General features: G+C 46.6%; 1 protein-coding gene across 1 annotated transcript in view; it reads left to right on the forward strand.

The window, feature by feature from the left end:
- The window catches only part of LOC140395958 (pericentrin-like), a 401,239-nt gene that overhangs the window by 125,586 nt on the left and 262,604 nt on the right, over positions 1 to 13,049 (forward strand). Inside the window, 1 exon segment of the mRNA XM_072483987.1 lies at positions 9,378 to 9,558. Coding sequence (XP_072340088.1) covers positions 9,378 to 9,558 — 181 coding nt within the window.

Below are 13,049 nucleotides of genomic sequence, written 5' to 3' on the forward strand. Positions count from 1 at the left end.
AGAGATAGCGAATAGTTAGATTAAAGTATAGGATGATCCCAGAATAAGATGGCCGTACAGCCCTTCATGTTTAAAGGAAATCTTATCAGTCTTGAGCCATCTATCTACACCTCTATGTCGTCCAAATTGGTTTGGGTGAGAATCAAATACATTTGATTTGATGGTTAACTGTCAATCCTTAATGTGATTCGATGGTTAACTGTCAGTCCTTAATGTGCAACATAAGTTCTGAATGTTTCATGTTTGAATATTTGTGTATGTTATGGAATGCGATTCTGTGCTATTAAGACCAGTTTCTACTGGTTTTCTGCTGACTTTGCTTTATCCACATTATGAACAATGGTACCTTCATGTTGCTATGGTGCCTACTTCGTCCTTGATCTGATTACTGGTACAGCTCATTTCTTCGTGTCAAGCTGTCTTTGGAAATATGTTTATTAGAACAATAGCTTTTTCAACTTGCTTAGTGAAAGTGTTGTTTTTATCTCCAATTAGTTTATGCTTGTGTCAGGCTTTTTGTGTCTCTGGTGAAGCTATGTGTTTTATCATGACCTGAGGTTATGAGTATTGAAATCCTCATTTTAAAATGGGTATTAAAACTGGGTCTTAATATTTACACTAAATAGCCTTCTTTTACCTATCAGATCTATCAGGAAATAGTTGATTCCTATCACACCAATACTGACTCAATAGACAAATCCTCCTCAACTACCTCCTTTTCTGCAGCTGTGGTGCACTCCCTATTTAACAGTGCCACTCCCCCTCCTCTTTTACCTCCCTCCCTATTCTTCTGAAAACATCTAAACCCTGAAACATCGAACAACCATTCCTGACCCTGTGAAATGCATGTCACCTCAATAGCCACAACATCATAGTTCCAAGTACTGATCCATGCTCTAAGTTCATCTCCCTTATTCCTGACACTCCTTGCATTGAAACAGACACACTTTAACCCATTCCACTGAGTGCAACTTTGCCCTATCAACAGTTTATCCTTCCTCACAGACTTGCTGCATACTATTTCTGCCTGTTCAACAGCTACCCTGTCCTCTGATCCATAGCTATGGTTCCCATCCCCCTGCCAAACTAGTTTAAACTCTCCCAAAGAGCTCTAGCAAATCTCCCCAGGATATTGATGCCCCTCCAGTTTAGGTGCAATCCATCCTTCATGTACAGGCCCACCTTCCCCAGAAGATATCCCAATGATTTACATATCTGAAGCCTTCCCTCCTGGACCAGCCCTGTAACCACGTGTTCAGCTGCACTCGCTCTCTGTTCCATGCCCCACTTGCACGTGGCACCGGTAGCAATCCTGAGATCACTACTCTGCTTGTCCTGCTCTTTAACTTCCAACTTAACTCCCTAAAATCACTTTTTAGATCCTCATCCCCTTTCTTAACTATGCCGTTGGTGCCTATGTGCACCACGATTTCTGGTTGCTCACCCTCCTCCTTAAGAATCCTGTAGACTCGATCCGAGACATCCATGGCACCCGGGAGGCAACATACCTTCCGGGAGTCTCGATCGCGACCACAGAATCTCCTCTTCATTCCTCAATCACTGTTGCTTTTCTCTTCCCCCTTCCCTTCTGAGCCACAAAGCCAGACTCAGTCCCTGAGACCTGGCCGCTAGGGCCTTCCCGGGTAGGTCATCCCCCCCACAGAATTCAAAACGGTATACTTGTTTTGAAGGGGAATGGCCACCAGGGATCGCTGCACTGTCTGCCCGTTCGTTTTCCTTCCCCTTACTGTAACCCAGCTACTCTTGTTCTGTACCTTGGATGTGGCTACCTCACTGTAACTCTTCTCTATTACCCCTCTGCCCCCCCCCCGGATAATCCGAAGTTCATCCAGCTCCAGTTCCCTAACACTGAGGAGCTGGAGTTGGGTGCACTTCCCGCAGGTGTAGTCAGCGGAGACACCGGTTGTATCCCTCACCACCCACATCCTACAGGAACAGCATGCAACTGCCCTCGCCTCCATCCCCTCTTACCTTACAGAATGGAGCTGCCCTGTGGACCAACTGGAACTCCGCCCTCTGAAAATTGGCCTAATCCAATTAACTAATTAACAAGCTTCAGCTGCAAGCAGAACCTTTGTTTAAAGCTGATTGAAAATTCACCTTCTTCTAAACCAAACAGCAACTTTTAAGTTAATTAACTAAATAAAAGAAAGACTTTTTAGAAAGACTTTAGACAAAAATGAACCCTTAATATCCCTCAGCCACCAAACTCTCACTAGCACTCAAATGCACCCAAATTCAGCACTCAGTGCAAACCCACTAATTACACTAATATTGGTTGTGGATAAGTTACTATAATGTGTTGTTAAGGAGAGGATGACTAAGGAATTTGGACAATTAGCTATTCAGGGGAAGTCAGCATGGATTTGGAGAGCATATATCAAGTCCAACAAACCTAGTCTAAAAAAAATTGGTGAATTAACAAACATGATAGTAAAGGGACTGATTATGTGGACTTTCAGCAGGCAAGGTTTCATGTAAATAGCTTAACAAAAATGTGAGCGCATGAAATCAGAAGCAACCTATTGACTTGGACAGGAATTAATAGGAAACCAAGAATATGAATAATTGATAGGTATTCCAGTGAACAGGTTGGCTGTGGTGTTCCCCAGTGACCTGAACTGAGCCTTTTCACTATATTCATTAAGGACTTGGGTGAAGAAATAAAAGCGCTACATTTAAAATTTCTAATGACACAAAGTGGCACAGCAAGGACTTCCGGTTGCGGCAGGGATGAGCTAGCCGCACGTTTCGGCGGCTCCAGCTCCGACGGAACTTCGGGCCCTTTTAGAGCCCCCAACGGGGACTTTGCCGGCCGAAAAACCCGGTGCGAGGGAAGGGAGCCCCCCCCCCGAACGACGGAGGGAAAAACCGGCGGCGGCGGCTGCAGCCCAAAGAATCTTCAACCACAAGGTCAGAGGGAGTGGAGAACAAAATGGCGGCGGAGAAATCGCAGGCGACATGGGGGCCTGAGCAGGACGAGGTTGTGAGACGGTGCGTGGACCTGCTGAAGAAGGAGGTAATGACCCCGTTGTTACAGGCACTTGAGGGGCTTAAGGAGACTTTAAAGACCCAGGAGACTGAGCTTTGCGTGGTGGAGCAGAAGGTGTCAGGTATTGAGGACAAGGTCCTGGGCCTGGCGGTTAAGACACAGACGCACGAGGCACTTCATAAAAAGTATGCTGACAGGATTGAGGCCCTTGAAAATGGAGCGCGAAGGAAGAACCTTAGGATACTAGGTCTCCCGGAGGGTGTGGAAGGAGTGGACTGTGGAGCGTACACAAGTAAGATGCTGAGCTCACTGATGGGTGCTGAGGCCCCTGCGGGCCCCATGGAGGTGGAGTGGGCAAATCGGATCCCGGCGAGAAGACCAAAAGCGGGAGAACCACCGAGGGCGATAATTGTGCGATTCTACCGCCTTAAGGACAGAGAAGAGGTCCTGAGATGGGCTAAAAAGGTGCGGAGTAGCAGATGGGAGAATGCTGTGGTAAGGATCTACCAGGATTGGAGTGCGGAGGTGGCGAGAAGGAGGGCGAGCTTCAACCGAGCCAAAGAGGTTTTGCGCAAAAGGAAGGTGAAGTTTGGGATGCTGCAGCCGGCAAGACTATGGGTCACGCATCAGGAGAGACACTATTATTTCGAGACGGCGGAGGAAGCATGGTCCTTCATCAATGAAGAGAAACTGGACCGGAACTGAGGGACTGATGCTGCAGGGAACTGTTATTGTTGTTATTATTGTTTTTGTTAATGTCATGGTGAAAGTTAATCGAGAAGTAAACAGGGAAGGGGGGGGGACACTGGGGAAATGTGGGCGCCGGTGAGGGGGGAGAGGCAGGACATAGTCGGAGAATGGGGAAGGAGAGGGGGAGGGGAAAGGGAGCTGCGCCATAAGAGGCGGGTCAGGTAAAGGGATGTTCCCGCGCCAGAAAGAATAAGGCGGGAAAACAGGCGCAAGGCGGATGGGAGTTCCCTCACACCGGGGGTGTCGAGGAGCGAGCAGGAGTAGCCGGGGTCAGTTGAAGTCAGCTGACTTACGGAAGTGATATGGGGGGAGCAATCAAGCTAGATAGGGATCTGGGGGGGGGGGGGGGGGCGGGGGGACAACTGGGTTGCTGCTGCGGAAATCCAAAAGGAAATGGCTAAAGAGTGGGTGGTCGGGGGCGGAATGCGACGCTGGGGGAGCGAGCGGGAGCGCGGAGGCGGGATATGGGACTGGCCTAGAGAAGGTAATGGCTAGTCGACACGGGAGGGGGGCAGGTAGCCCCCCAGTGAGGCTGATCACGTGGAACGTGAGCGGCCTGAATGGACCGATAAAACGGGCCCGAGCGCTCGCGCATTTGAAAGGACTAAGGGCAGACGTGGTTATGCTCCAAGAGACGCACCTAAAGGTGGCGGACCAAGTTAGGCTAAGGAAAGGATGGGTGGGACAGGTGTTCCACTCAGGACTGGACGCAAAGAACAGAGGGGTGGCCATTTTGGTGAGGAAACGGGTAGCATTTGAAGCAAAGACCATCGTAGCAGATAGTGGAGGTAGATATGTAATGGTGAGTGGTAGGCTGGAGGGAATGGAGGTCGTGTTGGCTAATGTGTATGCCCCAAATTGGGACGATGCGGGGTTCATGAGACGGATGCTGGGGCGTATCCCGGACCTTGAGGCAGGAAATGTGATTTTAGGAGGGGACTTCAATACGGTGCTGGACCCGGGGCTAGATAGATCCAGCTCAAGGACTGGAAGAAGGCCGGCAGCGGCCAAGGCACTGAAGGGGTTTATGGACCAAATGGGGGGAGTGGATCCATGGCGATTTCTTAGGCCCAGGGCTAAGGGAGTATTCCTTCTTCTCCCACGTCCATAAAGTGTACTCCCGATAGATTTTTTTGTTTTAGGAAGGTCGTTGATCTCTCGGGTGGAAGAAGCTGAATACTCAGCCATAGCGGTTTCGGATCATGCCCCACATTGGGTGGACCTGGAAGTAGGAGAGGACAGGGAGCAGAGAACACTCTGGCGATTAGATGTGGGACTGATGGCGGATGAGGGAGTGTGTGCAAGAGTGAGGAGGTGTATCGAGAGATACCTGGAGGTCAATGATGACGGCGAGGTCCCTGTTGGAGTGGTCTGGGAAGCACTAAAAGCGGTGGTCAGAGGAGAGCTGATTTCTATTGGGGCCCACAAAAGGAAAACAGAGGCCAAGGAAAGGGATAGATTACTGGGGGAGATTTTAAGGGTGGACAGGGAATTTGCAGAGACCCCGGAGGAGGAGCTGTACAGGGAGAGGAGACGACTCCAGACCGAGTTTGACCTTCTGACCACCAGAAAGGCGGAGGTACTGTGGAGGAAGGCACAGGGGAGGGGGTATGAATATGGGGAAAAGGCTAGTCGCCTGTTGGCGCACCAACTGCGAAAGAGGGCAGCAGCGAGGGAGATAGGAGGAATTAGGGATGAAAGGGGAGACACTGTGCGAAGGGCAGGAAAGATAAATGAGGTGTTTAAGACCTTTTATGAAGAACTGTATAGGTCTCAGCCCCCGGAGGGAGAGGAGGGGATGCGGCAGTTCCTGGACCAATTGAGGTTCCCGAAAGTGGAGGAGCAGGCAGTGGCAGGCCTGGGGGCGCCGATTGAGGTGGACGAGGTTATTAAGGGACTGGGAAGCAGGGAAGGCCCCGGGGCCTGATGGGTTCCCGGTGGAATTCTACAGAAAATATGTGGACTTGTTGGCCCCGTTGTTGGCGAGGACGTTCAATGAGGCCAGGGAAGGGGGGACACTACCCCCGACAATGTCGGAGGCGACGATATCGCTAATTTTGAAGAGGGACAAAGATCCGATGCAGTGTGGGTCCTATAGACCTATTTCACTATTGAACGTGGACGCCAAATTGCTAGCAAAGGTGCTGGCATCGAGGATAGAGGACTGTGTCCCAGGGGCGGTGCACGAAGACCAGACAGTGTTCGTAAAAGGGAGACAATTGAATGTTAACGTGCGACGACTATTAGGGGTGATAATGATGCCCTCAGTGGAGGGGGAGGCAGAGATAGTGGCGGCAATGGAAGCAGAGAAGGCATTTGATAGGGTGGAGTGGGAGTATTTATGGGAAGTGTTAAGGAGGTTTGGGTTTGGGAACGGGTTTATTCGCTGGGTTAGACTACTTTATGGGGCACCAACGGCAAGCGTAGTTACAGGTCGACATAGATCGGAGTATTTCCGATTATATAGGGGAACAAAACAGGGATGCCCGCTGTCTCCATTGTTGTTTGCGTTGGCAATTGAACCTCTGGCCATGGCATTGAGAGACTCCAGGAAATGGAGAGGGGTGACTAGAGGGGGAGAAGAACACCGAGTCTCGTTATACGCGGATGACCTATTGTTATACGTGTCGGACCCAGCGGGGGGGATGATAGAGGTTATGCGAATCTTGAGGAGGTTCGGGGAATTCTCGGGGTATAGGTTAAACATGGGGAAGAGTGAATTATATGTGATACATCCAGGGGACCAGAGTAGAGAGATAGAAGGCTTGCCTCTAAGGAAAGTGGAAAGAAACTTCCGATACCTGGGGATTCAGATCGTTAGGAGCTGGGGAACCTTGCACAGACTTAATCTGACACGGTTGGTAGAACAAATGGAGGAGGACTTCAAGAGGTGGGACATGCAGCCTTTATCGCTGGCGGGCAGGGTGCAAGCAATTAAGATGATGGTCCTCTCGAGGTTCTTATTTGTATTTCAATGTCTCCCTATTTTAATCACCAGGACCTTTTTTAATAAAATAGATAGGAGCATTACGAGCTTTGTGTGGGCAGGGAAAGTTCCGAGAGTAAGGAGGGGGTTCCTTCAGCGCAGTAGGGACAGAGGAGGACTGGCACTACCGAACTTGGGAGATTATTATTGGGCCGCCAATGTGGCAATGATACGTAGATGGATGATGGAGGGTGAGGGAGCGGCGTGGAAAAGGCTGGAGAGAAGGTCCTGTAAAGGGACGAGTCTAGAGGCGCTGGTGACGGCGCCGCTACCGTTCTCACCGAAAAAGTACACCACGAACCCGGTGGTGGCGGCAACACTGAACATATGGGGACAGTGGAGGCGACAGAGAGGGGTGCGGGGAGCCCTGGTGGGGTCCCCTATCAGGAACAACCATAGGTTCGCCCCAGGAAGAATGGTTGGAGGATTTCAGAGCTGGTACCAGTTGGGAATTAGGAAGGTGTGAGATTTATTCATAGATGGGACTTTTGCGAGCTTGGGAGCACTGGAGGAAAAGTATAAGTTACCCCGGGGGAATTTCTTGAGATATATGCAGGTGAGGGCGTTTACTAGACAACAGGTGAGGGAATTTCCGCGGCTCCCGACACAGGGGATACAGGACAGGGTGCTTTCAGGGGTGTGGGTCGGAGAGGGCAAGGTGTCAGAGATTTATAGAGAGATGAGGGAAGAGGGGGAGGAGTCGGTGGGCGAACTAAAAAGAAAGTGGGAAGAAGAATTAGGGGAGGAGATAGAGGAGGGTATGTGGGCTGATGCCCTAAGCAGGGTAAATTCCTCTTCCTCATGCGCCAGGCTTAGCCTGATTCAATTTAAGGTGCTCCATAGAGCACACATAACGGGGGCAAGATTGAGCAGGTTCTTTGGAGTGGAGGACAAATGTGGGAGGTGTGGCGGGAGCCCGGCAAACCACGCACATATGTTTTGGGCGTGCCCGGCACTGGAAGGGTATTGGAAGGGAGTGACGGGAGTGATTTCGCGGGTGGTGAAGGCCCGGGTCAAACCAGGCTGGGGGTTAGCTCTATTTGGAGTTGCGGAAGTGCCGGGAGTGCAGGAGGCGAAAGAGGCCGATGTCATGGCCTTTGCGTCCCTCGTAGCCCGGCGCAGGATCCTACTCATGTGGAAGGAGGCGAAACCCCCCGGACTGGAGGCCTGTGTAAACGATATGGCGGGGTTTATTAAACTGGAGCAGATAAAGTTTGCCCTGAGAGGATCGGCTCAAGGGTTCACCAGGCGGTGGCAGCCATTTCTCGACTACCTAGGGGAACGTTAGAGGGAAGACAGATGACTAGCAGCAGCAACCCAGGGGGGAGGGGGGGAGGAGGTTTAGTTGAGTATAGGTCAATAGAGTATGAGGTTTTGTTACTTGTGTATTATTATTATTATTATTGTTAAAACGTTTTTAAAAATGCTGTTTTGTTATTATCGTTTTGTTTGTTTTGTAAGCGGGAAAAATGTTGCTCAGGGAAAAAAAAATTTCAATAAAATATATTTATAAAAAAAACAAAGTGGCACAGCAATTGGTATACAAGGTGCAAAATGTTGCAAAGAGGCATTGATAGAGTGGGTAAGATTGACACATGGAATTTAGCAATGTGTAAATTCATCTGTTTTGGACTAGTGGAAAATTGATCAAAGAACAAAGAAAAATTACAGCACAGGAACAGGCCCTTCGGTCCTCCAAGCCTGCGCCGATCCAGATCCTCGATCTAAAACTTTCGCCTATTTTCTAAGGATCTGCATCCCTCTGCTCCCTGCCCATTCATTTATCTGTCTAAAGAACAAAGAAAAATTACAGCACAGGAACAAAAGCAGGGCTTCCAAAAAATTTCTGGCCACGGGTACCTTTTGACCTCCCAGGAGTACTGATGGAGCCCCTGAGAAACATTATTATGTTGAATAGTTGAACCACAAAAAAAATTGTTGTTTCTGTGTAATAGATACGTTCATACCAAAACAAATTTATAAAAGTCTCTTCTCTTTCTTACATGCATACATTTTATAATTAAAACATTCTCTTATTCAACAAAGTACCTTAGTTCAGTGTGTGGATGGAGTTCAAATGTTAAAACGTAGATCAACCCCGATCTCATTGAATGGTGGGCCAAGCTTGAGAGGCTGAATCACCTACTCCTAATCCTTTGTTCTCAATGTGGTGCAAATCCCAGATTCCAAATATTTTGGCAAAATGGTTGTAGACTTGTCGGTACTTTCCTCTGGAGACAAAATTTTCTTTCAAAAAGCAAAGACAAAGCTTGAAGCAGCTGGTGAACTTGGAATCTTTACAGTGCAGAAGGAGGCCATTTGGCCCATCAAGTCTGCACCAACCCTCCGAACGGGACTCTACCTAGGCCTGATCCCCCACTCTGTCCCCATAACCCGCACATTGATCATGGCCAACCGACACATCTTTGGACTGTGGGAGGAAACCGGAGCACCCGGAGGAAACCCACACAGACACTTGGAAAACGCAAACTCCACACAGACATACACTCAAGGCCGGAATTGAACCTGGGTCCCTGACGCTGTGAGGCAACAGTGCTAACCACTGCCATCGTGCAGCGATTAACATTTTATATTAACATTATGATCATGTTTCTGTTTTAATTTCAGGAAGAAATAAAAATACTTCGACTGCAGCTTGAGGAGAAAGACAAACAGGAGAAAGCCACCTCTTTGATGCACAAAGAAGAAATACAGAAGATTGAAAGCGAATTGTCACAGAGATTTTTGGCAAAACATGGGCTAGAATTAGATCAGTTACAAGCTCAACTCTCAGAAGAGCATCTTAAAGGTATAAAATCTTCAAATACAGTAACTTATTCACATACATGGAATCTTATATATTTCACAACATCCAATCAAAGCCACTTAACTTGCGTTTTAAGTCAATGTGCCTTATCTACCAGGCTTTCACTGCAAATCATTTAATAGAATTTGAACTGGCCTATGTGAAGTTTGTATCAGTGATTTGAGAACTAGTTTTGGAATATGCCTGATTTAGCTTGTGCGAGCTGTCAATTGATTGCTGCCCACAAGTGAGAGTATCAAATCTTAAACTCTGTTGATGGTGTGGTCCATGAACATGGGCTGTTAAGTAATGGGTTAAGAGACATTGCAATTAGTTGTCTCATTTATGTTAAGTATCCATTAATTGACACTGATATGTAAAAGGGCTTCAGGTGGCCTCTGTCAGGTGATGGATGGTTAGAGTTTTGTGCAAAGGCTGTTGGAATGAAATAAATGTGTGTCTGTGAAAAAGGAGCAGAACTTTAGACTCTTCATATCACAGCAACTAAAACGTCTAACAATTGGTAGCAGAGGATGGTTACTGTGTAAATGTGAAGGGTTGAAAGATACAACTTTTCCAGATCAAACCAAGGAGTGAGTGAGAAAAGAAAAAAAGGGATATATGGCTGAATCGAGGATGAAGATGGCTGGATATGAATATCCTCCCTTATTTTCTGAAAGGGAATCGTACGACCAATGGAGAAGTGCAGTAGTTATGTGGACTAAGGTAACTGCTTTGGGAAAGAGAAAACAAGATATGGCATTGGCTCTTTCTCTACCATATGGCAGTAAAATCTGAACAAAGTGCTTTCTGAGCTGGAATTGGAAGAGTCAGACTCAGAAGAAGGTCTTGAGACTTTATTACATTATATGGATAAGATTTATAAGAAAGATGACTTGTTAAGTGCGTATGAAGCATGGTCGGATTTTGATAAGTTCCTGAAAATGGAGGATATCTCCATGGAAGACTACATAATGGAATTTGGCAGGCTATATAAAAGGCTGCAGAAACACAACCTGGAATTTCCACAGTCTGTGTTGGCCTTTAAATTACTTGACTGTGCTAGAGTGAGCAACATGGATAGGCTCCTGGTTTTGACAGGAGTTCAGTTTACTGATAAGGATACCTTATTCGAACAGATGACAAAAGCTTTACAAAAGTTTCTGGGGAAACATTCGATTCCGATGGCTCTGATGACCCAAATAGGTCAGCCTGCAATAAGGCAGAATATGGAAGATACACTACAAACAGGATGGTGAAATTGTATGGCTCAAGACTATAGAAGGAGACCGAGACAAGGAAATGATGAAGACAGAACCCCAGTTAGAACCTACAATAGGAAGATGAACCCCAGAAATGCACGGGGCATGATAAATCAATGTTTTCGATGTGACTCTCAATACCATTATGCTTTCAACTGTCCAACTAGTTATGTTAGAGTGTTTGAAGCGACACATGACACGGAAGAGTCAGAAGAGGAAAAAGATAGTGACCAGAAAGAAGGCATTGTCATATTGACAAGCAGTTTTACGCCGGTAATGAGGGTGTTGGTTGCAGAATCCTTCAACTGTGCTGTATTGGACAGTGGCTGCACATCTACTGTGTGTGGAATTGACTGGTTAAAATGTTACCTGGACTCTTTGAATGCTGAAAATCGTAACAAGGTTAAGGAATTTGAAAGTTCCACAAGTTTCAGGTTTGGAGATGATAATACTCTGAAGTCGCTGAAAAGAGTGGTGACCCCTGGCAATATTGCCAGAGTGAATCATTTCATTGGCACGAATGTTGTATCAAGTGAGATACCTTTGCTTCTGAGCAGACCGTCGATGAAGAAAGCACACATGAAACTGGATATGGAACAGGATAAGGCAACAGTTTTTGGAAAGACGGTGGACTTACAATTTACACAGTCGGGACACTATTGTATTCCATTACTGACAAATAATATTTCAAGTAGAGTGGTTAAGGATGTGTTAATGGCAGTTGAAAATGGGACTTTAGCTGATAAAAAGCTTGTGGTATTAAAACTGCCGAGGTAATTTGCACATCCGTCTCCTTGGAGGCTGAAAAATGTATTAAAGGATGCCGGGGTAAGGGATGACGACTATACTAAACTGATAGAAGAGGTTAGTGACCGCTATGGAGTTTGTATGAAGTACAGAAGGACACCAGCACGACCGATAGTAACCCTACCTTTGGCCAGGGATTTTAACGACATTGTGGCCATGGACCTTAAGATCTGGGATAAAGCAAATAATATATTTATTTTGCACTTTGTAGATTTAGCAACCAGATTTAGTCAATCAACGATTGTCCGAAGTAAAGAAAAGAGAGTAATTCTGGATCAAATCGTGGAAAAAAGGATAGGGACAGGAATGGGTCCACCGGCAAAATTCCTTACAGACAATGGGGGAGAATTTGCTAATGATGAGTTTACGGATATGTGTGAAAACATGAATATCAGAGTTATGAATACGGCTGCAGAAAGCCATTTAGTAATGATGTCTGTGAAATAAATCATGTTGTCATCGATGACATGCTTCGGAAAATTTTGGCACATCGACCAAATTACAGGCTAAATTCAGCTTTAGCATGGGCAGTACATGCAAAGAATTCATTGCAGATGGTTGGGGGCTATAGTCCTTATCAATTAGTGTTTGGTAGAAATCCTAAAATTCCATCCATTTTGGATGACCAGCCTCCAGCTTGGGAGGGGACTACAATTAGCTCTGGTTTTGCTGAACATTTAAATGCATTACATAGCAGTAGAAAAGCTTTTTTGGAAGCAGAAGTCTCTGAAAAAATTCGCAGAGCTTTAAGACATAACTTACGGCCATCAGATTCCGTTTTTCAGCAAGGAGGCATGGTATACTATAAGAGAGACAATTCTGATGAATGGAAAGGCCCCGGGAAGATCATAGGCATAGATGGCAAAACAATTATTTTGCAACATGGTAATCAAACTGAGGGGGTACATTCATCAAGGATAATGGGTACAGATTACAAATTTTCAAATTTAGACAGAGCAGACAGACATGACGAGGAACCAGAGTCATCTGGTATGCATGTGTTACAGAACCTTGAGGACCAATTAACTGATATAGACAGGGATTCTGTGGAGGAACACAACACTTCTGATGAATTAGAACAGGCCATTTTTCCGAAAGGGCAACTGCCAAAAGTTGGTACAAAAGTGACATACTTGCCTCTGAAGGGTCTAGTCAATGGAAGGATGCAACTGTTATTAGTAGAGCAGGGATGGCCACTGGAAAGTATAAACATTGGTTGAATGTACAGCATTCAGGGGAAGTAGTCAAGACAATGGATTGGGAAAACGACACATTGGGAAAAATGGATGCCACAGAAACGCAGTGCCAGTTCAGATAGTACATCGGATAGTGAACAGGTCCACAGGAAAAGGTCGAGAACTATTGAAAGGACATCCCATAGCAGAAGGGAAAGGTCAAGCAGTAGCAGTACAGAACGAGATACCA

Source organism: Scyliorhinus torazame, chromosome 2, assembly GCF_047496885.1.
Source record: "Scyliorhinus torazame isolate Kashiwa2021f chromosome 2, sScyTor2.1, whole genome shotgun sequence".
Taxonomy (NCBI): domain Eukaryota; kingdom Metazoa; phylum Chordata; class Chondrichthyes; order Carcharhiniformes; family Scyliorhinidae; genus Scyliorhinus; species Scyliorhinus torazame.